General features: G+C 32.1%; 2 protein-coding genes across 3 annotated transcripts in view; both read right to left on the bottom strand.

Annotated features, from left to right (window-relative positions):
• Nucleotides 1–1,545: 1,545 nt before the first annotated feature.
• On the bottom strand, nt 1,546–20,687 carry sty (sprouty). 2 transcript variants are annotated; one of them, XM_035092659.1, is made up of 4 exons: nt 19,925–20,687; nt 18,567–18,709; nt 15,929–18,473; nt 1,546–5,045 (listed from the first exon to the last, which is right to left on the bottom strand). In XM_035092659.1, the coding sequence occupies exon 4, from the start codon at nt 4,654–4,656 to the stop codon at nt 3,568–3,570; it is 1,089 nt and encodes a 362-aa protein (XP_034948550.1). In that variant the 5' UTR covers nt 4,657–5,045; nt 15,929–18,473; nt 18,567–18,709; nt 19,925–20,687; the 3' UTR covers nt 1,546–3,567. The 2 variants fall into 2 exon arrangements, with proteins under 2 accessions (XP_034948550.1, XP_034948551.1); XM_035092660.1 differs by lacking the exons at nt 15,929–18,473; nt 18,567–18,709; nt 19,925–20,687 and adding an exon at nt 6,784–7,565.
• A 346-nt stretch (nt 20,688–21,033) lies between these two features.
• eIF5B (eukaryotic translation initiation factor 5B) overlaps nt 21,034–27,734 on the bottom strand; it is a 37,381-nt gene continuing 30,680 nt past the window's right edge. Inside the window, 1 exon segment of the mRNA XM_035092658.1 lies at nt 21,034–22,430. Within this exon segment, the coding sequence (XP_034948549.1) occupies nt 22,323–22,430 (108 nt within the window). The 3' untranslated portion in view covers nt 21,034–22,322.

Genomic DNA, 27,734 nt, shown 5'->3' with positions numbered 1-27,734 from the left:
ATAACTTAATTATGAAAATATTCTTCAGAGAAATAATTTGAAACATTTCTTCTTTATGAAAAAATCTCAGAAATTAGGAAGACTAAAAAAAAAAGAAGGAACTTTTGAGAAAGAATAATTGAAATTCTAAAGTTATTTGTCATTGTTAAGAAAAAAATAATAATAATTTTATGTGGAATAGTTATTGTAACGAATTAAAGAATATTTATTGTTAAAAAGAATCGACAGAACATTGATTGTTTGACTCTGGTAGACCTCCAACTGTAAGAGCAACGTCATGGTATTGTCACTGCACTCTGAATCCCAAGAAGAGGAGCAAAGAGTACAGTCCGGACAAGACTCACAGTCGTGGCATTCGAAGAATCACATTTCCACAAAGGTTGTCCCCTCTTTTCCATTCTCTTATTCTTCCTCTGCTACTCTGCTTCAGCTTCATTTCTTATACTATTTTGTTTTTCGTTTTTTTTTTATCTCCAGGAGATTTCACCATCTTTCTTCACTCAATAGACACAAATAAATAATAAAGTGGGTTTTTTTGCACAAGGTAACATCATAACATACCAAAGACTCTTGAATTATCAGCAGTTATTTTCTGGAAACTGTACAACGAAGAATGTGAATAAATGAAAGAAGATGAATACTGAAAAAAAGCATCAATAATTGGTCAGCACATAAACCGGAGATCTAGTGAGTATGATCGAGAGCATTAGAGATCCCTCTTGATGGTGGAGGTTGAAGCGGATGCGGCCCGCTCGGCTAACTGGCATTTCCGGTGGTCCCACTCATCCCCCTCCTCTTTAAATCGTCGTTCCTCCCTCCAGAAATACATCCTCCCACCATCTCTCACGGTCTGTCGCTCATCCCCCATCTCTCCCTTTATATCAATGGTCGTAGCAGTCGTATAGCTATCTATACTACTACTCTATAGTCCAACAAGCCACGTCACATCCGCTCTCACGTCTTTCACACTCTCTAGCTTCTCTTTCTCCCTCACTGGTACATATCGAACCTGTCTGTTTTCATTCTGCACATTAATATCTAACAGTTTTACTATTTGCATTATTTAAAGGGATCCATTGAAATATTGTCAAGTAATTAGCAATTGAAAAGGGTTTCAAAGTAGAAAAGATTACGTGGACGAGAAGGATAGTAGTGGATAATTAACCAACTTTGATCCCTATAGCTCGTACAACGACCCCACTGTTTATTCCATTCACAGCGTTGCTTATTCCTTTTAGCAGTGAAGAGCAATGGAGGTTGAAGAAGGTCGTAAATCCATTAAACGATTCACCGGCTGTCCTCTGAATCTCTGCCGTGTAATAGCCATTCTTTTCTCTTTCTGCTTTCTTCTCTTCGTCTTACTACGTTAGACCCACTAGTACTCTCATCATAATCTCATTGCCGTTTATAATCTTTAACAATCATCATTATAATAATTGTCATTATGAATAAATTTACATATTAATTTTTTTTTTTTTTATTTCTTAAAGTTTAAAAATAGTTCAGTAAGGTGGAGATTATTTTTTTAAAAAAAAAGACAACAAATGCATCTCTCAAATTTTTCAAATATATATTTACAAGACATATACAGTGGGTGTAAGCTTAAAAGTAAACGTAAAGGGGGCTTTTACGTGATTCTCTCATACATTGAGTCATTTGTGATTTCGTTTTTTCTTCTTTTACAATCATTCATTCTCATTTACATCATAAAATTCGTTTTATCAATTTTCGTTTGGTAAATATAATGAAATTATTTTTTAATATTCGTCTTTTACAGATTTATAATATATTGTATATTATCTACCACATTTACGGTCAGTGATACTGTTTTTTCTAGTGCTACATGTTTTTTTTTTGCCATCATGCTACTATTTGTTGACTATTAATCGCTATTATTTTTATGTCAATTTGTATTTTAATGTTTAATCTTTGTTTTTAATATTTTTTCCATTGCTTTTTACAGTTTTCCCCCACATCCCCCTCAATAATTACGAATAATTTATTAAATTAATCCATTATAAATATATCTTGAATCGAAAGTGATTACAAATGGTAAATATATAAATCAATATATTTACGCTTCTGTTTTCCTCTTTCATCCATTTTAATTGTTTCATTCTGTTGCGCTCATTGACCCACTCATACACACACAGGCTCTCATCTTGATTACAAAAAATAATCATAAAACAAAATGGCGATACCACGTGCAAAAGAAAACGAATCATTAGATTATAGACTTCTTTTTATTATTGTTGTTATTTCACATATTTTAACATGTTAAATTATTTATTTATTTTTTTTTTTAGATTTTTAAACAGATTATATTTTATATTAAAGCAATTAGGAAGTAAAAAAATAGACAACAATAATTAACAAATAATCTAATTTATCGTTTTCACATCGACGAAACGTTCACAAGACTAGATAATACTGGAAAGAAAATTAATAAAGTAAAGACACTCGTACTCGTTTCTTTTTTTTGCTCGAGTTTTATAGTCATCATCCTAATCATTATCTTTACTCTTAACCACATTATCATCATATTCTCCTTTTTTTAAATTTGTTGTTGTTTGTACGACTTCCTATCTATCACTCCTGTTCCCCTATTTTATCTTTTCGTCGTCTAATAATTTGAAATTAGAATGATTTAGCTCCATTTTTATACATAAATATATACACATGTTACATTCACATCAGTATCTATATATTATATATATATATATAAATATATAATGTATATATATTTGATATATAAAAAGGAAATATTAGAAATAATATTTGAAATTTTTTTCATAACATTTTCATTTCTCTAATTCCAACAAAAAAAAACATCGTGACGAGTCTCTTTATAAATAAATAAACTGTAGAAAAAGTTTTTACTCTTTATACAAATGTAATATACAGTAATATAATTAGTCATTATAATAATAATAATAATAATCATTATTATTTGTTGTGTTGTTCACTTGAGTGATAATGTAATTTATATCGGGGATACATCTGTTAATTGTCTGCATGTTTATGTCTACATAGTTTCTAATGTCATTGTAAATTTGTTTAAAATAACGTCCGAGGATTATTTATTAATATTATTATCATTATCGTTATTATTATTATTGTTATTATTATTTTATTTATTTAATTTAATTTATTTTTTTTTTTTATAATAATAATAATAATATTCAATATAATGACACGATTCAGTATTTCGCACATTACTATGTCTCTTATCATTCGTATTTAACAAATGAATAATAAATACAATAAAACTCCAGGTCTTTTTTCATTATTTTTAGCCATTTTCTTATGCAACTTTAATAGCGTATCTTTCATTAAAATAACAATCATCTTAAATGCAACTCTTGTACTAATTGCGATACACTTCTTCTTTTCTACCACATTTATATTATCGACCCATCATCGTATATTTCTTAAACATTTGTCCAAATACACACTTTTACCCCGGCACTTGTATTCGGAACTCGCACTTTGGTACTTTTTCAAAAGCATGTTTTGTTTACTTTACATTTCAATACACACTAGATTCATATTATTTTCTGGTTTCGTTCATAATTCAGGTGTTACAGGATCTAGTAGTCTTTTTTCAGGATCTCGAGAGTCTCTAGAAACTACTAAGGAGTTGGGCGGTCCAATATGATGTCTTCCCATGGTATTGGGATCGCACTTACAGCCTTGAGCTGCATGCCGAGCATAACAGGTTTCACAAACGGTAACGCAACCTTTGAGCGGCCAATAGCATAGTAAACAAGGTAAAATCATAGCCAATGGTGCTAGACAAGCCCAACGTGCTATTTTTCTCGAACCAGAACAGGAACATGGTTCATCTGCACAGCTTCCTCCAGCTTCAGAATCTCCATTACCACCAGTATCAGCGCAGTGATAAAATATCGCTTTGACACAACAAAGACAAGATGCGTAATCAAGCGCAGTTTCAGCCGAACAGTAGCAAGAATTGTGGCAAAGCCATCGACTAGGAAGAGGCGGAGGTTCTCGGCAGGATTCACATCTACATCGGCCACAAAAGTCACACATGATGGAGAGACTAGTGTCATTGGGCCTGTTCAGAGAACCGGATCCAAGAGCATTAGCTGGTTCTTTAGTAAAAGATACCGGTTGCTTAGTAACAGGTTGACTTGGTGATGACTGCAATAAGTGTGCTTGATGTTTCCGAGATTGTGGTCGTGCTTCTGAAGCTTTTTGTAACTGCGACTGATGATGATGGTGATGGTGGTGATGATGATGATGATGGCTTCTTTCATTCTTTAAACATTTTTGACTTGGTGGTGTTGTTGGTTGTCGAAATGGTGTTTCCACATACTCATTGACTATTCTTTCGCCATCCGGCCTTGGTACCGTCAACGTAACTTCACCTACAGTTCTCGACGTTTCACTTCTAATGCTATCAGTTGGTGAACTGATCAGAGGTAATCTTGAACTCGTTCTGAAGCTACTAGATGTTGACAATGGCGTTAATGGCGCTGTCAACGGTGCAATTGTTGATATTGTTTCAGGCAATCTTGGAGGTGGTAAAGGCCGCGTATGATCATGACCACCATGCACTCTTGCTAAATTATTAGTGGATCCACTGGAAGCCGAGGATGGAGGCCGTGATCCAATTGTATTTGAACTGGACATTGGAGCTCGTAATTCTAGTCTCTCAGGCCAACGTCCAGACTGGTTTGTTTGACGAGGACTGAGCACTGGTGTCGTAAGTGATGATGGATGAGTTCCTGACACACTTGACGCTGGAGGTACACTGGAAATTGAGTGAACTGATGGTGCTGGTGATGCATTTGTACGATCAGTCCATACTCCTGTTGACTTTTGCACTGCCAATGATGACGACGACGAAGATGGTGATGAAGATGATAGTGACGATGATAATGCTGATGATGAGGGACCTGCTGGTGAACGTACTGCCCAACCTGCACGGGATGGTACCGCTCTCGTTGGTGTCGACGTTCCATTTGAGGTTGTGTCCCCGTGGCCGCTTCCCGTCCTCGCAACACGCACTTCATCCCCACCTGAAATATCAATATTAAATAATCTTTTAGCCAATTAATTTTTATTATATCATTCTTAGTAATAATATGTTTTATTAATCTTATCAAAAGAGAAATGCGTTACTCAAAAATACACTTCCAGTTAGTATACCTAGTGGAATGTCTGTTTATAAATTCTAATGAGTCAGATAATTCAAGACTGCCTTATTCCTGGAGTATTCTATTATTATGGCGCCCGCATCTATTTCCGTCGGATGGTACATTCTATTATTGTTCATTATAAAGATAAACTCGCGTGTAGCATTTAAACTTTATCACAATTTACGCTCAATTATGCCCTATTACAACATTCAAAATGACGACAATAAATCATTTGAAATGAATATTTCCTCTTATTTACACATTATAAGAAGAAAAGCTACGGGAAATTTTCGCTTCTTCTTCTCCTTCTTCTTGAGAAAAAAAGACAACGACGATGATGAAGCAACAGCAGGAGCAAATAGAAGAAAAAATAAAATAACTCAGTGGAAAAAAGGAAGGAAGAGAAATCCGCATAGATAAAAGAATAGAATGGAATGCAGAAAGGAGGAGAAGTTGTCCTTTTAGTCTGGCGTTTGGTTGCTTCCTATGACCAAGAGAATGAAAACGACGTCGGAGACTCAGGTAAAGTCAGTATCCGTTGCAAGCTTGAATGGGTCTTCTTGGGAATTCGGGCAGATGCGCACAAACTAAGACAGAGAAAGCGTTATAAGGATAAGGCGGGGATTCACAAGAAAGACAGATGGCTGCGTTCACGTACCGATACCGTTTCCAAGGATCCCCCTTTCATTGTATAGCCAGCCACCAGGTAAATGTGGGAGACCCTCGAGGGTCTCCTTCCTTCTTATTCTTTTCTTCCCTTTTATTTTATTCTTTTTTTGTCTCATACATTTGCTTTCTCTCTTTGCTTTTGCACTGCACTGCAGATTTCTCTCAGCAAAAAAAGTATTATCTTACTCGATTTTTCATCACAAATGTCAACCACAAATGTATGAAATAATTAACGATTTCAAATATCCGATTATAAATCAATTTTATTAATATATAAATGCTTCTATTGTCTATATAAGTTTGTCTATCCTCGTTGTCGCAGTCTCGAAACTCTTCCAAGAGACCTCGGTGGGCGCCTCGTAGGCGTCGCGATGCCTGAGGCACCCACTCTCATCACCCACGCATTCGATACAGTCGCGACTCCTGAGGCCTACTTTCATAAGTCCAACAATCGTTTTTATATCATACGAATTATTCTGACACTTTTTTTACAACTTTAAATGTCCCTCATTTATTTTTATTATCATAATATTTCGCAAAAAGTTTTAAAAAATTTATTTACATATAAAATTAAAATTATACAGCATATTTTTGAAGGTTAATTCAATTTTATTAAAAAATTTTATAATCATTTCATCACTTTAAGTAATTAAGTTAGAAAATTGAAATTGAATTGTTAGTCATGTAATCACATTTTAGAGTGATGTTTTTTTTCTGCTTTATTAAAAAATATCTAAGATGGAAAAAAGTAATAAAAAATTCTGAAGGAATTCATTATAAGAATGAACCGCTTGGTGAAGGAGAACAGACACCTGCCATGGTCAATTATAAGAAAAGAAAAGGACGAGTCTGGTAAAATTGAATTTTGAACGAGAAAATTAAAATAGAGGGCTTGTTAAAATTCACATTTTAAATAATAATAATAATAATAAAAAAAAAAAAACTGTACCCGCAGGACGTTGTCCTTCCCCAAAAATCGTGCCTTTCGTATCCAGTACTGCAAATCACCAGCACCGGTTTTTTTACCGGTGTTCCACCCCAAAACTCTAATAATAATGATATATCACGTTTTTGCACTACTGAATTGCCATCTTCATTATAAATATTATAATTAACACACAAATCCTTCAAATTGACTTGTGCACTAATTAAATCCTGATAAAGAATGAACTGCATGAAACCGATAATTTTATTTCACTAAGATTTACAGTCACCCTAAAATTCTTCTTTTATTATTTCTAAATAATTTATTAATTATAAAAATTAAATTTTATGATTAAAAAAAAATGATTTAAGAATATTTAAAAAAAAAAACTAATAAAAATAAATTAAAAGTACATTCGAATTTAGCGGTATTAAGATAGTAGATGCGCGCGCATCGAGCGTCGAGAAACGACTGAATCGACGTGCACAGCTAAACTTATTGGATGCTAATCGTTCGTAAGACCGCAGGAGGGGAAATGATGCCTACGCAAAGCAACGAAACGTGAGTGCAAAAGAGAAAGGGAGAGGGAATGACTAGATGGTGGAAGTGAGTGACAAAGACGACATCTTGCGGTGTCAGGGGATGGTAACTTTCAGCCTCGGGCTTTTTATGAATGGATCGACGCTATCATTGAAGTTTCGATTGAATGAAAACATCACGCGCTTCGATGACGCTGCCATTATTTTTCCGCGGGAAGTTTAAATTACCTCATCAATTCTTCTTAATAATTCATTCAACATTAATACCACTTACCACTAACGAATTCTTAACATAAACTCATATCAAGAACGGAAACATTAAATTCAATGAATTCCATTGATTTTCTATTCAATCAATGGATGTTAATTACTTGGAAACAGGAAACTTTAAGTTTTCTTTTTCCCAGTCTTCTTTTCTATTGTTATCTTTTATTTATTCTGAAAATAGAGGTAATTTTTCATGTTACCAAGATCCCAGACTTTACTTTAAGGCTATTGAGACAAAGGTCGACATAACGAGTGAGTTGGGAGAAAGCAATAAGTGCCTGAAATCCTTAACAACAAAAAAAAAGATTTGCTATTCTTCTTAATTCTTTATGTTTCTCTCTTTCTTTAAAGCGTCCGTTTGACTCGTCTCGATACCGGATGCTGACTCGCGAGGGCATTAACAGTTTTTGTGCGTGGGGTTCAGTACGTTATCGAGTGACAAGCTACATAAAGTACAGGCTACAAATATAGTACACATACCTATGTATATATAATCATAACTTACTACTTTTAAAAGTTTAATCTATTCTTATAAGTAATTAAGAAATTATCACGAGAATCAATCAAGATTACTAATCTCTTAAACGAATGTATTCACTTTAAACCTGTTTAAATCTTAGTGATAAGCAGTTAAATTTAGGCTTTTAAATTTAATATTTTAAATTGACACTTTTTAAATAATAAATGGATGCAATAAGTGGTTATTTTTAAAAGTTGAAGTTTTTAAATGACAGGCCTGATATTGTATCTTGAATTGAAAATTAAGCTGTCAAAGAGAATGAAGACAATAATTAAACAACTTTTCAATAATTTTTTCATCCAATATATAACTTTCATTTAACGGAAATGCTTTTAGTGTCAAATTTGTTTTATTTTCATTTAAGGAAAAGCATGAAATATAAATATTCGAGCTTATTAATTGGATAAATATATTTTTTAGTCAAGATATATTTTGACTACCGGCTGTTATATCAGAGATTCACTATCTTCAATAATTGACGCAATCGATTGCGGATAACCCGTCGATAACAGACTCTCGAGTTTTACGCCAAAAGACGATAACTGATAATTTCCCATTTATATATGTATTTTTTTTTTACTCACTTGTTATCGATTAAAAAATAAAAATAAAAAAAAAGCAACAATTAAAAATAAAATCATAATAATGTGTATATACGTGATAAAAAAGTTGTCAAAGAAAAATATTGAAATAAAAATTTTTTGTTGATGACTCAAATTCGTTACTGGAGTTCAAACGCATACCAATCCAGTAAAACTGAAGAAAACGAAAAAAAAAGAAGGAAAAAAGGATAAAAAAAATAAATAAAAAGCGACACGGAGAATAAGGGGTCGGAGGCACGACCGAGTCAAAGTCTTGCTGAACGGGGCGGAAAAGGAAAAGAGTCGATGTTTTTAGGTTTGCTGCATATAACAAGGCCCCCAGGAAGGTCGACTGCCTTCTTCTTCAAACTGCATTGTAGTATTTCATAGCCAGGTAAGCCCTTGATTACTTTTATCTATTTTCTCATTTCTATAAATAATCGATTATTTATCTTCAATGTATTTTTACTCCCAACTCACTTGTTTTCGTTTGTTAACTTTCAAGTTTTTTTTACAAAATTTCAATTCCACTAAATCGATTATTCTAATTTTAATGAACTCTAAATTATTTAACCTCTGAATAAATTATTGCAATCTATTGACAACCCGTGACATTATTTTCATTCTAATTTTAATCACAAATTCTTAAAAAATCTATTTATCTAGCATTTAAAATGATAAAATATTATTTAGAGCAATAATTGATTTCTACAAAAACAATTTAATTTCTTTTAACATAGAAAAAAAAAAAGAATTAAGAAAAAATATTACGTAAATAATTTCAACAATAATGAATGGAATAATACGAAATAGGTGTTGGAAGTTGTCTATAAAATGCAGCAATTAAAGCAACAAAAAATAATATAATGAGATAAGCCATCAATCAATAACAATGACAGTCTTTTAAATTTTCTACAAGTCCGTTTTCATCTTAAAATCACGACATCTCGTCATCTCGTTCTGGTTCGCTAGTCGTTTCTATATTTATTTCACTCATTACCTCCATCTTTGTTGCACAAAGTTCATTCATGAATCCATCTATCTTTTTTCCTCACGTTTTCTCTTGCCGTCTCACTTACTCATGTACTCACGTTCATTCATACCCTCTCTATCTTTTTCTACTCACTGTACTCCCTAACTCAATTCACTCCATTTCTCTCACTCTTTTCCTTGGATCCTCTCACTTGCACTTTATTTTCATCTCTTACCCACTGGACTCAGCAGCATTCAACAAAGATAGTGTAATACCAATGACGATTAACAAGACGAGGATGATATGAAGAAGATGAAGAAAAAGACGATGAGAAACATCTTTAACCCTAGCTAATTTTGTCTGTCTCAAACTGTAATCCAACTATAAACTCATAAAATTGATTCAATTTCAATACAAAACAAATCAAATATTCAAGTTCAGAGGAATAAAAAACGTAGCATAAAAATTGTAGTAAAATGGAAGCTGAAGAGGCAAACGTAGATAAACAAAACCTCAAGTTTTAAGAAAAAAAACAAAAACGACTGAAACACAACGATTTCAAGTGTATGAGTATACGAATTGATTGTATTTGTAGAGTGATGCAATACGTGTCGCTTTGTAACCTTGGGTAACACGTGCATTCTCCAATTATATCGGCGGCCGGATATCCGTTCGATAGTCCAGATGCAGATAATAATAATTAAACCAAAAAAAATGTATTAAATATTTAAACTAAATAATTGAAGGATTTATTTAAAAGGTATTACGAAGTAATAAATAGCAAATATTGTAATATTTGTAGAGATAGAGATGTATGGTAAAGATGGTTTGGAGTGGTTTGCAAGTAAAAAATGATACTTTTAGAGCGTGAAGAAGCTTCCGGCTTGGAAATCCGGGCGAACGTCGAACTCCCCGAGACATAACAGGAAGAATCCGGCCGAGTTACCTCGACGATGTTTGCTTCCAGGAGTTAGCGAGGGAGCACTGCCAAGAAATAAGAAGCCTACGGTACGTTGCGAAAACGTCGGCCTCTGTAGCTGTGTAAGCATGTATAGAGTGCCTTTAGACCGCTAAAGTTTCTTCGTACTCTCTTGGCCGCGGCAAAACGCCACGTAAACATACCGTCGTCGTGAAAGCAAATGCGGATAATATTTATAGAGAAGTGTATGCACGAGATAATTTAATTTTTCTTTTATTTTGTTTCATTTATTACTTTTTTTTTCTCTCTTTCTCTTGCCTTTCAGATATAGTTTTGTTTACAAGAATACTGACCTAACTTGAAATAAAACAATGGCGTATTTCAACATGGCCGATGAATATCATGTCATTGAACTTTTTGGAGTAATCTCTTCTTTTAGATATTTAGGAATGCATTTAAAGTATTTTCTAAAGAGTTTACAGATGTTATACTTGTAAGAATAAGAGAAGTTACAGGAGAGAATTGACATCTGGTAGTGAAGATACATTGCGTGGGGTCACCAGCATCTAATTTCCCTCCCCCTTTGATAATTTTTTTTTTCATTTTTTAACTCTAAAACAAAAATGTAACAAAAAGTTCTTTTTATTTCATTTCACCAAGCATCTCTAGTACATAGCAGATGTTGGCCAAGTCACACATGTATATGTGTATATATAACATAAAAAAAAAAAGTACAATTCAAAAAGATATTTGAATTAATTTTGAAGGATTTCTGAATGAATACTATCCGGTTAAAGTTGATAAGCATCAAGAACATAAGTGGAATGACATGATGGTTAATAAATATTTAACAAGCAAGAAATTTTATTCGAAGAATAGAATATTTAAATGCTGCATTTCCTAATTTCAGAGGAAACAGACGAATAAACAGGGAGAAGAAGAGAGGCCCCGCTGTTTCATGGATTGACTGCGACGGCTCAACTAGTTTCTCTGGGCAGTTGTGTAGACGCTAAGAAAGAGAAACATGAGGTTATAGGTCCAGTAGAACAACAAGGAGAGCTAATAGAAAGAGATAAACTTGCTCTGTGTTGAGCTAAGAAAAGACGAAAGAGAGAAACGAACATGTTAGGAGGATTCTTCTTTCCTTGTACGCAGTGTGACAACGTGATTTCAGTCAGTGGCGACCTGTTGGTAGTTGTTGGCTGGCTCCCGCACTTACGCGTTTCACACACAACTTAAGGCCCTTCCTGAGGTTTTGTGAACGTGAATGAACACACACGAAGTCACCCGAAGTCCACCGTTCGGACCATTCGTACCACCAAACGGACCCCAATGCGCGACCAAGCCAAACCCTGGAGAGTGGGTAACAGGCGCGTACACTCGTACCACAGAGAGATGGGTACCACTACGGATCAACAACAGAGAGACTAAGAGAGACACTGATCCCAGGGACGGATAATACCTTGGGAGTTCTTTTTAACTAATTAAAGGATTTTCTACTAAATAACTTCTTTTCTTTTTTTCAAATTTTCATTCATTTCATAACGTTGAATAAATGAGTACATCTTTGTAGACTAAATATATGCAAGCAGTAAAAACTTGGAGAAAAAATATCACGAGACGGAGAAAGATAACAAAAAGTAATCAAGTGATTGGTAATGATGCACTTGAAAGGATACAAAAGTGGATAGAAAATTTTGAGATGTAAAAAATGTAAGAAAAAGGGTGAAAGAGAATATAACACCGGATATCCTCCAGACAGTATTCAAGTAAACGTGTGCTCAGTAGCTACCTTCAACCCTCTACTTTCTTTATGCAATCCACCTACACACATAGATCAAGTTAATCGACCTAATGTTACACCCTCAAATAAATAAAACGTAGTAAATACAGTTATTAAAAAAGGAAATTCAACATGAATATTTTCACACAAGTGATTATTATGTTGAGCACTTAGTGTCTCCGTTACGGTACGTAAACAAACTTGTGTATGATTATTATTATGTGTATGTATTTCTCGGACTTGAATACCGTGATAATTACGCATATCAATTAATTTAATCAAGAACGATACATTCCAAGTACTGCATATCTAATTAAATCATTTTTTTTGTAATGAAACCTGATGTATCCCAAGAAATTTCAAAAGGTAGTGTGACTAAATTTCATAGACCAACAAATAAATAAGGATGAATTGGGAGAGGGGTGAAACACCTTCCAGGCATGTTGAATTCTTGCGTGGTAAAGCAGCAGGTAAGTGACTCCACACAGAGTTTTTATGAATTTTTCTCTTGCTATACAATCTCTTTCTCCGTCTATCTTTCTCACTCTTGTGCTTTCTTTCATTTTGTTCTCGCCTTATTGGAGTTTCTTGACAGTATCTTACTTTTAGCCTGTGGGTCTGAAGATGGAATGTGGATGCCATATGGTTGAGACTCATGTCCACCCACCCAATCCACCCACTACACTGTTGGTCCACCCACACATCCGCATACAATCTACATATTCTGGGGCAAAAGTGAGACAAGAAATCGTCCGTACAACGTGTCACACCACTTGGCACGAATACCATGGAAAAAATCTATTTTTGGACAAAGCGTGAAAGATGAAGACAAGGACAGAATGGAAAAAAGAGTAAGATACAATCATTCGACATTCAATTTATTCCATTTTTCTTTTTTATTTTGTTTTTATTTTCTCTCCGTTTACGAAACATGGATGAATTAGTCTGATATTTTATTCAAAGAATTGGCATTGAAAAAAAAGAAATTCAACACAACACCAATAGAGAGATATATGTATGTGCGTGTAATATATAATACTTGAACCAAATGGACATACGGGCCGGATGTGATGTGATGACACATAATGATGAATGTAGATCATGCTTTGCAGTGGGCACGGTGAGAGGTCGATAGTAGAGAGGGAGAGAGAGAGAATCGGAGAGGCCAGAGATAACGGGGTTGGCAAATAGAGATAGCAAATAAGAGAATCGTATGTATATATATATATATAAAACTAACAATTCAATTCAACAATTCATTAATGTAAATTGACCTACAAAACCTTTACAATAAAAACTACTTTCAACTCTTTTTTCAGACAAATATGCACTTCATTAATTGGAGTAAAATTCATCATCCAATGTAACATTTACATGGTAATAATAATGATAAAAAATAAATAAAAGATTATCAGTAGTGAAAATAAATAGATTTGTCGTCAGAAGGTCACTTGATATCTCCATCTGCATTATTGATTAATAATTGAAAAAAAAAGTCACGTAAAACGAATTTGAAATATTTGCATTTATTGCAACAGTGATAAGACTACGCATGTGTAGAAAGTAGAATTGAGAAGGCGAGAATGAGGATTTCATTCATACGGTTGTATAGTTTCCCTTCTTTCACCGCTCTTTCCACGTTCACCACGTTATCCATAATGCCACGCGTGCGCAATTGACATAAACTACCGAGTTACGAGAATTGACAAAGACAAACGTATTAAAGGTATTAAAGCAGAAAAAAAAAACACTCAAGTGATGGATTGCATACACATTTGAATTTCTCTTTAACATTATAAATGTAGATAAATTCATGTACTTCATTTGATTGTTGAATAGGCGCAATAACTGCCACGAGAGCGGAAGTGCCAAGCTGGTTCTTAAGACTTTCTCGTAGCTTTCTATATCTCACTGTTGGCGTTTCATTCATGCAAGAGAATGTACAACTATGACATTCGGGTTCTCATTCTTTCACAAAACCCCACCACCAATTTATTATTCTTTCGTAGTATATATCTTTTTTCCCCAATGCATGAACTCGTTGTATGTTAGACATTACATATAAACTATAGTAAACGTAAAGAACTAGCAACTTAACCCAACTTCTAACCTCGCCTACCTAATAACCGTTACTTTATAGCCACTACCACTCCTATGAACCATCTGTCGGGATTCTGATGTTATTATACAAGAAACCAGAACGATTTCTTGCTCATTTTCTCTATTTTTATTATACTTTTTCTTCACAATTATTCCCTCCACAATTCCCAACTAATGCTTTTCATTCTTCAAGCAGTAAAGAATCATTTTAATATCACTCTCAACCGAGATCAAGTACATGGCTTCATTCAAGATTTGTAAATAAATTATCAATCCATCAACATTGTCACTTGAATGATTTAAATTTAAAAGCCAACAACACTCAATAAAGATAAATTTTGTTATTCTGGATGAAACGTCAGATGAGCTAACTTTTTATCAAACCATCGCTACAAGGCTGTCATAAAACCTGTCAAGAAGTGATTACTAATGGACTACTGCAATAATTTATCTACTTAGAACTTGGAACAGAATTGGTCTTGTAAAACTTTTATGCTGGATTATGGAATGATTTAATTCACTAATATTTTGTTAGTATATTTAAAAAAGAGTCTTAATGATGACGAAGGCCATGAAAAGGACATAAATTTGAATCAAATATTAAGTACATTCTACCTTTCAAATTTGATCAAGTCGAATGGAAGGAATTCGAATTATTGAAATCCAAGTTCATGGTTACGAAAGATTTACTGTGATTAAATTTCGAAATTTCAAAAGTTTCAATATATGTAAAATAATCATTTCAGCTGTGTAATTGAAAGGTAGATGATGATAAAGAAGAAACAGATAACATCAATATATTTTACAAAAGCACAAAACTTCTATGAATGTTTGATGAAAGATTATGATTCATTAATGACTCAAGAACAAATGTTTAAACCATTCACATTTAGCTACTTTATCTACACTTCTTTGTTATCTATACTCTCATTCACCAATTCTTGTTCATAAAGGCCTTTTTATTGCGAGTATTATTTCACTTGAAAATATTCGAAGTATGTTACATAAAATAATATTTTTATTAATAAAGAGAATAATGTGTAATCTGATTTGCTGTGTCTAAAACGACATTTTTTTGGCTAGCACATTTAGCCTTTAGTTTATAAATAGATCATAATCCAAAAAATAGTCCACGCTACTAACTTATTTAATCTAAAAACAGAATTCGGTCAATTTCAAATATATCTTTGTGGATTAAAGTCTATTAATAGCATCACTGACCAAAAAGTTATTAATGAAATATTAATTATCAAATAATAACAACCTTTAATTGATGATATTACACCCAACTGAGTGTGATGTTTATTTATCTCATCACAATTGATTTAATATCAAACACGTTTATTAAATGACTTTAATGAATGTTAATTGTTGTTCCAATAATTAAAAAAAAAATGAACTATGTTGAAGGATGAAATGGAATGAAAGAAGAATAAATTTTGATTTAAAAAGAAAAAAAGAGTAAATAATTGAAAAAAGTAACTCACCGTTACGACTAGGTGGCCTAGGTGGTGCGGGGTACTGTGGTGGCGCGAGTGACGGGGGTGGCGGCGGGGTTTGATGACACCTCAGTCCTTGGTGATGTCTCCCAATATTACCGGACCTCGTGATTAACGGGGTGGTAATTGGTGAAGACGTTATTGACGATCCAGTGGTGATATGTGATGGATTAATGACAGAACCACCGCCACCACCAGTACCAATTGATCCTGAAGCAGCCTCAATGTTCCTAAGCGTTGAACAACTAAGTTGTTTATTTGGCGGCCAGGGTGGGCGCCGCGGTGGCAGCGCCGGGGGCGGGGGACAGTCTAAGGTATCCACACTTCCACACTTTTAATCCACCGTGCGCTAAATTAATAAATCACGTCCCCACCACCCTCTTGATGATATTTTACCCTCAATATTATTATTCACTGTTTTTATTATGTATTTACAACACAAATATTCGTGATTTTTGGGGCCTTTATATGACTCCTTAAACTTCATTCACTTTGGTTTTTCTTTTTTTTTTTTTTATTTTAATAATTAACAGTTTCGGTGTAATATTTATTAAACACTCTACACCCACCAGCAGCAGTTTGGTACGCGCAGCGCGTGAACGCGGCGCGCACCCTGCGATAATCCCGAGGCGGCTCCTCGAGCCCCGTCGTTGTGCCACGATAAACTCTTCCCCTCTCTTCAGGGCGATGAGACTCGACGAGGGAACGAGATAAAGAGATTTCAAGAAGAGGAAGACGAATAAACTCAAGTAAATGAAAGTAACTTTTTTACAAATCTCTTCTTATATTTATATTTAAATATTATTTGCTGTTATTTATTTTAAAACTTCAATCATTTCTTTATTTTATTTCAATAATATTCAAGTATCATTGTTAATTTTAATTCAATTATTTTAAATATTATTGATAAATAATCATGATTGTTTGATTGTTTTATTGAATTTGTCACTTTCACAATTATATTACTCTTCACGTTTCAACGTGATTTAAAAACCATTTTAGACAATGATATATTTAAATAGACCAATAGTAAACTCATGAAACCACGTGAATCGTTAATAAATATAAACTTGTTGAACTTTTTGACAACAACTTGTTAAAACTCCGATGTTAAAAAAATAAAACATTGAGAAAAAATTCGAAAAAAGTTCACGGAATAACGTGTTAAAATAAAAAATAGAAAAACACAAGAAAAGTGATAGGAACTTCACGGGCGCTCCTTACACACTGGCGGCCTCGGTTGCTCTTCTCAGCCTCCCCCACTCCAGACGTTGTTTCCTCTCCATACCACCGCGCACGCGAGGTTGCTCATACGCAGGCGCGAGAATGTCCCTCTCTAGCGAGGAAATCGCGTGAGGGCGACCGAGACCGACTCACCGGACGGTGTAGTTTTCTAAATAGTAGGGAGAGGATGAACGACACTGAGGAGAAGGGACGAGAGAGCGGTGATCGCGTAGGCCGCCAGTAAACAGGCTCTTTCATTCACTGCTTATTTTATACCGGCGGCTCCTAAGACCACAGAAATAGCTGTCGTCTTTCCCCGCATCCCGCGTCATCGTGTTGATCTTCCATCGCGCGCCTTCCGCCTGATCTGCCAGGTCGTCGTTTATTCTTTCTCTCTCTCTCTTTCTTTTCTCTTTCTCTCTTACTCGAGTGTTGCATGGACCAAGAGGGGAACGAGGTGACACTCCCAGGGCGAAGAACCTTTAAGTTTAACTTGGGCCTACTACCAACAAGCATAACTTTTCAAATGCTTTTCCTTCACTCGCATAACCTGCCCAAGTATCTTCGTCTTTTGCCTGTTTTTAACTATGTTCCTCCCAGTACACGAATTATTGCTAATACTGAAAATACATGATCAAGGAAGCTGTCCAGCTTTACTGAAGATAAGCAAACGACACACGAAGGGAAAAGAGATAGAAAGAATCAGAGAACAAGTTAAAGTGAGAGGAGATACGTGTTCCGAGAGAAGTTCAGCTGGCCTCGGCGGCCATGTTGTAGACAGTAACGTATCTCGCCGATTTATACCCACAACTTCCTATTTCTCAACACTTTTTTTTGCCTCTTCTTCTTATTCACTATTTTACGTAGCATACTTTTAACTTCAATACTCTGATCAATTTCTAGCACTTAGGAAATCTTTCTTTTCATCCATTTTTTACGATCTACCTGCCATCTATCATAAAAAAGCGCCATTGTTTAAATGGTTGCATGGTGGTGGTGGAATATACATTGATAAGATTCTAAATAAAAATATGATTTTTCTAACAACCTATCTTTGCTTAAAGTTGTTGAATTTTTCAAATTTCATCCTGATAATATAAACAATTGAAATGAAACATATTTATTACTTAATATAATAAAGTGCATTTATACAAGTTACCATACTAGCTCTTTTCTTTTCCCTTTCTTTCACAAGTCATCACTCGTAGCTGTTACAGTAGACCAGACACGATACTTCATTCATGTTCATATTGTAAACTCAGGAACGTAATTTACATCTTTAGAACCATTTTCTTCTATTAAACATTACCTAATAAAAAATACTTATTATATAAAACAGTAGATAAATAAATTTTTTAAAAAAATAAAATCAATTTTTAGAATAATTAAAATGATTTTATACTTTTATATAGAGCTTTTATTGTATTTCTTCAAGTCATTGTAACTTGCTGCAATCATCTCAAATGTATCAATAGGCAACTCGTTTGTCCAGTTGAACCAATAAAGCCAGCGGACACATGTTATTAAACCAAGAAGACACGTATACTGTAAAAGGAGAAAATAAAAAGTATTTAAACTTGAAGATGAAGGAAAAGTTTAGTGCAATGCATATCATTGAAGTAAGAAGGTGTTGGCAAAGGAAAAGGAGAAGGAGAAAAGGGAGGAAGACAGTCAAGGTCTTCGTGGGGTGTCGAGTTACTGTCTCTTGAGAACACAACGAGAATCGCAACATCATCTAAACTAACATCAGAATTGGATATTTTTTATTCTCTTATTCACAGAAATATTAATTAAAATAATGCTATCGTTAAGAAATAAATAAAAAAAAAATTGGAAAAAATTAATGATAAGATGAGTTATTGCTTTCAAAGAATTGTACATATTTCTTGTATACGATAATTAACCAATTAACCTCAGGCAATTGCTACAAGAATGGAGAAATAGTAGTAGAACCTCGAGAAAAATAAAATCGAGTCAATAGAGTTGTATTGTTTGTAATGTTACCATTATTATTATTTACGCATTTGCTAGTTAATGTGGCAAAGAAATAAGTTACTAACTAGTGAGAAAAACTATTTAGTTTAAAACTCTAAAGATAAGAAAATGCATTTAATTTGTATCCAACAAAAATAATAAAGAAAGATAGGAATGAAAAGAAAAAGAGAACAAGAAGTCAGCGGAAATACGTTCGCTGATTCGACTCGATAGAATAGGATAAAGATACATTTCCGCACCGGATATCCTCCCTCGGAAAATCTCTGCTAATTATCCTACTACTATCTTGTCTCTTTACTTATTTGTCTCATTTAATTATTCCACAACGACAAATCATTGTTAACTAATTCATTTAAAACAATATTTCTAATTCAATTAACATGTTCTAACACTCTAATCACAATTCATATACATTGATTCATTAATAAAATTATGCATAATTAAAATAAAGTTATAAATAGGTTGAATTAACCATTCAGTAATGTAGATGTTTGGTAACAATTTTAACTCTAGAGGAAATTAGATTTTAATATCAATTTTCAACTTGGTAAACTCGATGTTATTTTAGTAAATGTCAACGTGAAAATTAAAGTTTAACAATATCTTCATCAAAGTGAATAGCAGTATCGAAGACTGGAGCTGATGAAAATGTTATTAAATATTACTTGAAAGTTGGCATGAATTGAAGAATAATATGATAAGTATAAATATTAAATCAATGAAGAGAGTAGCTAAATGCATCCTGTTGATATTAATCGTACGTACCAACTCACATGTTACATATATTGACACCGTTGATTGACACCACACTCGTGCGAAGTCTGTTGGGCCCAATTGAGATTTAATTTTGACCCAGATCTTGAAGTAAAGTAAGTTTAGAGCTAAAATTTAAATACATATCATATTTGAAGACTGTTGAAACCTAATGCAGATATCGTTGTATTGATTATAAAGCAATTTAAATAGGTGAAGGATGAAAATAGAGAATCAATATTGGAGGCAGGGTTCCAAACAGCTATCATTACGCCATTGGCAAATCCTTGAATCTCTCCCTTCTTTTCAGCTCGATGGCATTCGAGTCCTCGTTGTGTACGGGTTTGTGAACATTCTCGCTTCTCACAAGCGCACACGCAACAGAATGAGGCGAACCCGCGCGATACGAGGACAACCTGCGGATATATGAATGACTCGAAATGACGTGCATTCATTGAGCTCGACTCTGTCTTGTGAGCCTCCTCCTCTCCTATCTCACTACAACCAAGCAAGGACATGACACATTTCTGCAAGCTAAGAAAACGTACTAATATATTCTCAATCACATTTCATCTTCGATTTAACACTGATTCATTTACTTATCTTGTTGATTCATTAATATTTCATTCAATTGTCGTGTTTACTTTCGACATATTTGTATTTTTAACTCGACATGATATCCATTACACTAACTGACGCATATTCTCATGTTTTTTATACTTACAACTGCTTTTTAATTCATGTTTTTATCGTTTTTTATTAAATATTTTTATGCAAGGAAAAGTTTGAGGAAATTTTTTTTTATTGTTTGTAAAATATATTGTTATTTTTTTTTATGTTCTTTTTAGTAAATTATTATTATACTAATTGTTGTTAATTGTAAATAAATTTTTAAACTTTTTTCAAGTTCTTTCCAATCACTCAGTTTATTGAGAAATTTTTTTCTACTGAATGTAAAACATATTTTAATGAATCCTCATTTATCCATTCAGTAGCAATAAAAGCCATTGATAACAGTTTTCTCATGAATTGATCAAATGAAAATATTTATTCATGCAAAGAATAAACCAGTTTTGCGAAACATTAAACCTTTACTAACTTATTTATATTCATGTATTTTAAGTTATTTCATATTCGTATATTGCAAATTTATTTATTATTTTTTTTTTTTTTTTTACACATTGTAAATACAACACATTTTTCCACATACAAAAAACAGACTAAGCTTATCATGAGAGAATGAGTGATTATCGTACATATTTCTTGTTTTATTTGTTATAATAATGATCTCTATAACGTATTCATGATTATCATTTTTTTTTCTTAGAAAACAGAATAATAAAAATAAATTAATAAAGTACGGTAAAAATTTATAATCATCTTTATCATTTACTTCTTTTTCTTCATCATTATTTTCCTCATGCAAATATTATAAAGTCATTAATGGAATTATGTCTTTTCTGACTTTTATTTATCAATGTATTCATTAAATCCTTCCAGACAATTCTTTTTTATTATGTCTCATTTTTTCAACATTATCATCTTTTTTATAATTCGTTCACATATCCACCATAGAAAGCTTTAAGTACCTGCAGTTCATTTTTTATTTTTCTTCAATTATCAATATTTTTTATAAATAATAATTCATGTCTGTGATATTTTGTTTGGATATGAGTATGTGTATATGTGTGTATTATCCGAATAATGGTAATTATTTCATTGTTAATTAAAATTTTTATTGTATTGTTAAAATCTTTGTATATTAATATCTATATATCAATTAAAAAATACAAAAAAGATATTTTCACTTGAGGTGATTCAACAATTGAGTGAATATCAAAGCAATGATTAAATTATTTACATATAATGATGACGTGAAAAATAGTTATGACGTGTCTTACAAGACAAAAAAAAGTAAAAAGGAAGTATAATTTCATATAATGGATATACGTGAATGTATGTCTAAATATGCTGTATATATCATATGTATATTCGTTACTTATTATTATTACAACAGCATTATAAAGACAGCGTAAATGAATCGTCAAGGAAGGTCATGAATGACATGAGAAAAATGACTGATATAGTACAATTCATTCAAGTTCTACCAATCGCGTAATAACGCCTGATTATAACTTTATTCGTGTAAACTTCAATTATTGATTATATTAAATTTCATTAACTCTGTATATCTGTTCTCTTTTAATTTTTTTTTTTTTAACTTTCAATGAATATTTATAATTTCTTATCATTTCAATATCAATATTTGTCACTATTCATGTGAATAAAAATGGAAGTATTCAACAACCCAAGGCAGTTATTTTTTTTCTACCATTCTTTAAATTATTCAAAAAATAAGGATTACCTTCTTTCAAAAAAATTAAATTTCACCTGACACTTGGATGGGTTTTTAGAGGATCTGGAATAACTTCTTGAGTTCCACCATCAATTGCCAGTCAGTTTTTATCAGATCATCTCGGAAATAATCTTTACATGCATCTATACTCTGTCTGCTTATCTGTAATAAAGAAAATACATTATGAGTATATAATTGTTTTTGAATATTTATTATAAATAAAGTCATAAAAAAATCTTTTAGTCTATTCAACAATTTAATTCTTCATTCCTCTTCAATATATCTTTTCTATTCTAAATATTATTCCATTCCATTCTTAAAAATAATTTAAGAAAATATAAGTCATAAAAAACTATGTAATAAACACCTGGAATATTATTATTGAAAATTATTATTTAATTTTTATTTTCAATCAAAGGATGAGTTGCTGAGGTAAAAAAACATGCTTTAAATTCAAGTTTTTTTCTTATTTCTAAAATAATCCGTTCGTTCTTGAGTTCATTCAATATGGATTATAAGAAATTTTTTATCCCTGAATGAAACTGTTTAGGAATTATAACCAGATTTGTTATAGTAAAAAAAATTAATCATTTAAACACTTATTAGTATTTATAATAAACTGCTATTTACTAGAATTTTTGATGAAACAAATGGGATTTGTAAATAAATTATTCAAATGATTATCAATATTCAAGTAAAAAGGAAATACTTCTAACGACTTAAATAATTGGATGAATTTTCCAAGAAACGTTTTACGTTTCTATTCACTATCTTAACAATATCTCGTTAAGCAATTATTCCAAATGATTACCTTATCAATGTAAATATCCACGTATTTACAATGAAATATTCAATAAAACTCATTCATTTTTTATTTTTACTCACAGCAATTATCCTGACATTAACTATTTCGTAGTCATTTTATACTTCAGAAATATCTATTCTAATCGCAAGTCAACTCTTAATGCTTATATTAAATATTAAATTCTCTAAAGTACTTTTTCGAGATGATTTTGAATACACTGGTGATCAATTATTCATAAATATCAGCAAGATTTTATTTTAAAAATAAATATTGACTGCAAAAAAAGAGTGAATAAATGAAGTCAGCTAAAAGGAAAAAAGTGTATGAATGAGAATAAAGAAATAAATGAATGATGAGGTAATTATTGAGAGATTATTCTGAAACAATACATTAGAAATGAATCATTAATTGAATTGGATAAAATAAAGGATGAGGTATGTGTGTATAAATATAATGTCACATAATAGCATGAAAATAATAAAATAAAATGTGAAATGGAAAAACAAATGAATGGATAATATTGTTATCAGTATGAATGACTGTGACAAGGTCGTTAGATATGAATTGTTGTTATCATTAATCATATAATCCTCTATACTTATCTCACAATCACATTGGAAAGCCCTTAATATAACAACTGTGTCTATGTTTCAACGAAATTTCATGAATGAATAGCATTTTGGAGAGACTTTGAGCAGCTGTCCGATTATCAAACACCATCAGGTATCTGCTTAAGCTGCTCTTAAGCCGAAGAAAAAGATGGAAATAAAAGGGAAAAGGCACGAAATATGGTTTAAAGATGAAGAGGAAAAAGGAACGAGATAATAAACGACGGCAAAGCGTGAAATTGTCAAAGCCGGTTTGCTTCTGGCGGTGAAGAAGGAAAACGGTTGTGTCCTCCATTCATCGGCATATAACGTAACGCTCTACAACTGTTTCCGTCCCCACCCGCACGCACCGGAAGTCCCGTTTCATTCATGAATCGGTCACAATGGTAGTTTTACGTAGCTATTGAGGACGTTCTCTCTTTTCCCCACTGCATTTAACAACTCTCTAAAAGTGTCACTATCCTTTTTGCACTCTGTTTGTTTTGTCTTACTAATTTTATACTTTTCCTCATTTTCAAGGCCAACCAACGGTTTCAAATATTTTTGCTCCAGCTTCTATTATACCCAAAATATTGTCCATTACACTTGTTACGCTTTTCAACACGTGACTATTGTGTTGGTACACATTTGGAGTAACAACATTTTTAGTTTTTCATTTTTTTTTTTCTTTTTTCGGAGTCTAAATGTAGAATTATATTCTGAAAAAATATTCAATGTTAGTTTCACCTTCACATCGCAATGAAACATTGAAAAAATTTTTTATTTATTATTCATTAAAATGCGCATAAATTTATATACTTCTTATCAATATCAGAAATTACTATAAATCAATTATTGTTCACGTTTGAAATTCTTTATCAATATCTAAATGTTGGAAAATTATTCAACTAATTTTTTTATAGATACTAACATTTTTTTTATCGGTTAAAAAAATTTTTAAAACCTTAAGTTAATGTTTGATTATTAATTTATCACAAAAAATTAAAATTATAATTTTAAAATGACAAATAATATTATTTTACAATTACATATATGTCATTGCCGAAATATTTAGCTTCGTCTGAATAAAAAAAATCCTCTTTAAAGACATCTGTTTACTTTATACACATTGTAAGTTACGTAGAAGTGTTCAATTGCTTTTGTTAATCTTTCCTAAGATCCTCTTGGACCCTTTTAAGGATTTTCTTCCTGCTTTTTGAAACTTAAACATTTTTTTTTTTCTTTTTATAAAAATATATCGAGCGTATACAGAAAAATGATACGGTAGATTTTACGTAAAAAGTTAAGTAAAAATTGTTAAGTAGATTCTTACATGATTTCAAGTCAAAGTCACTTGAAATGTTATTGTTTTTATCAGACAGTGATTGGATTGATTTATATTTTATAGATGAGAACTCGAACGGGTGGTGCATAAAACTACCAAGTTGATGATCATCGTGGGAACAACTGACTTCCGGCCCTTCTTGCAATTGGAGACTGGGACCAACTTCCGTTTCGTCGTGGCCCCCCTCTAACATGCACGTATGCTTTCTATTTCGACATTTCAATCAACGAAACAAATTTTTGCGGTTTTTGTAATTTCGGAGTCTTTTTGAAACTTCAAAAAAAAAAAAAAGAATTCGTTTACTATTATTATTCTTTATTACGAATATAATGAAATAAATTTGCGGAGTCAAAAAAGTCAAGAGAGGGAGAAAAAAAGTATTTTCATTGAAACATTACTCACTTTGATTCCTCAATTTATTCAGTATTAACATCAAAGAAAATAAAAAAAGGGGAATTTTAATGACAATGAGTACAAAGCAATGAAGAATTTTCTTATAAGATCACGTAAATCATGCCGACATTATTAAAACCTCAATATGTAGGACCACATTCGAAAAAGGAAGATGCACATCCGGTGACCACCTAACCGACGTTTTCCGTCGTGCCTAACATTATTCTGTGCTTGTCTGATTCACAGTAAGTCTATATCTTATCTACTTCCTCACTTCAAAAAAAATTCATTTTATTATTCTCTATTAATAGCTATTTTACTTCCTCACTTAGTATTCAATAGTTTCTCATTATTGTGGATTTAATTAATAATTACTAATATCTTTTTTTTTCTAATAAACAATGCCCTAATATTTTCATTAATAAACTTGAAGAAAAAAAATCATCTATATGGTAAATACTGCTTAGCTTAGTGTTTCTTGGGGTGGATAATAGAGCAAACAGTACATATTAATAATGGAAAAAAAATTAATAATTGTTATTAATAATTTCCTCTAGATTTTAATTAAGAAAAATGATCGTGGTATATAAAATTTCACAGAACTGTGCTGCAGTGACTATTTTTTCTTGTACAATGGAAGCGTGATTTTCTACTTTGTTATAATTTTTTCCTCATCAATCATCACGTTGAATCACGAGCTTATCAAGAAACGAAATGTCATGTTATTCTCATTACAAATGATTTCAAGTCTAAAAGTAATTGTATTATTGGCAACATGATTTTCGCTTTGTAGCAACCTATATTGGTCCACACCTAGGGCATGAGTTTGGTTGAATCTAGGACATAAGTTCAGGTTAGTAGGTCATCCCCGAGCCCTGGCAACATCAAGGACGTCAATGGGGAGCTCAAGTAACCCTATTTTATTTATCTCTGTGATGCTGTACTACTGAAAATAAACTCTTACTTAATTTATCATTCTTCAAGTTTTGTATTAACCTATTTAATAAAATATTACATAGAGTTGGAAATTAGTTCTCAACATTCATTTTTACCATTTCCTGTTCATTTAGTAAGAGCTAGAAAGAGTGATCAAATGATATGTTTTACGTTTGCAGAATTTAATCACCAACTGAACAATTGGATAAATGTAAATCCCTCACTCATACTTACTAACATGTGTGTTAGATAATAAATGGAATAAAAAAAAATTCTTTGAAACGTAAATATTTTTTTAAATTCAATATTGAATGAAAAAAATATTGCTTCAAATTCTACGTACATTTTCTTCTAATAAATAGATTTTTTTATTTTTCCCAAAAGTCAAATTTCTTCCTAAAATATTTTAAAATGAGTTCACATTACTAACGGTCAATTTACCCAATTTCTCGTTAATTTATAATAAAAAGTTATTGATGAAACTTAAATGGCAGAAATAATTTCTTAGAATACTTGCGTCATTTTAAATCCCTAAAATTTCAAGGCTGTCAATAGGTAATAAAAAAGTAAAATAATGATTACTAGGTTCTCCATTTTAAAATCAATTGTTGAAATTTGAAGATTTTGAGACTTTAGAATTGACAGAGTCACTAGAATAGTAAGAGAAAAAAACCCCGGGAGAGAAAAAGCTATGTTGGGGATGTTGAAGAAAGTGGAACAACAACCTGAGGGTGAATGGGCGAGAAAGCCAAGTCCGGATGTCCTGGTTTCTATTCCAAGGACTTTATGGCTCGTAGCTCAATGAAGCTTTTGCGTTCACCCTCGTTCGTTCCCACCCCTAATGCCATGAACTCGATCAATACAACCTAGCTATGAATGACTGCTTCATGAATGCGTTCATTAAAAAAGTCATAGATGAAAGAAAATCGTTTCAACACTATATTTTTCTCAATCAACACAATTTCATTAACAAACTAAACAAAACTTTTTCATTCAATGCTGATTAATTATCATAATAAAAATGTTCATATCATGAATTTCTTGATAATTATTTCTAAAATAAAATTCTCTAACTAATAAAGTTCTTTTAATTGAATAAATAAATCAGATCGAGTGAATAAAAGGATTAAAGAATAAAAGAATTGATCAGACTTCTGATCAGATATTTTTGCAAAGAAATCTCCAACATTCTATTTAAGCTTAGTATTTATTTAATAAAGTAATATATTGGAATTTACTTTATTTATTAAATTGTGCTATTTTAGTGTATAGTGATAAAGTATTTCTTTTTTAATAAAAACTAATGAATAATTAAATCAATTAGTTTATTTTAGGTTTCAAAGATATAATAAGAAACGTAAAGTACTCTCTAGGTATTAATTCAGGTTAACTATCTTTAT

The sequence above is a fragment of the Chelonus insularis genome, unplaced genomic scaffold, assembly GCF_013357705.1.
Source record: "Chelonus insularis isolate UGA/USDA-ARS -01 unplaced genomic scaffold, ASM1335770v1 contig_94_pilon, whole genome shotgun sequence".
Lineage (NCBI taxonomy): Eukaryota > Metazoa > Arthropoda > Insecta > Hymenoptera > Braconidae > Chelonus > Chelonus insularis.
This window is presented reverse-complemented; position numbering and strand designations above follow the sequence as displayed.

Excerpts from the sequence above, each read along its gene's own strand:
- sty (XM_035092659.1), bottom strand. The coding sequence starts at position 4,656 with ATGTCCAGTTCAAATACAATTGGATCACGGCCTCCATCCTCGGCTTCC.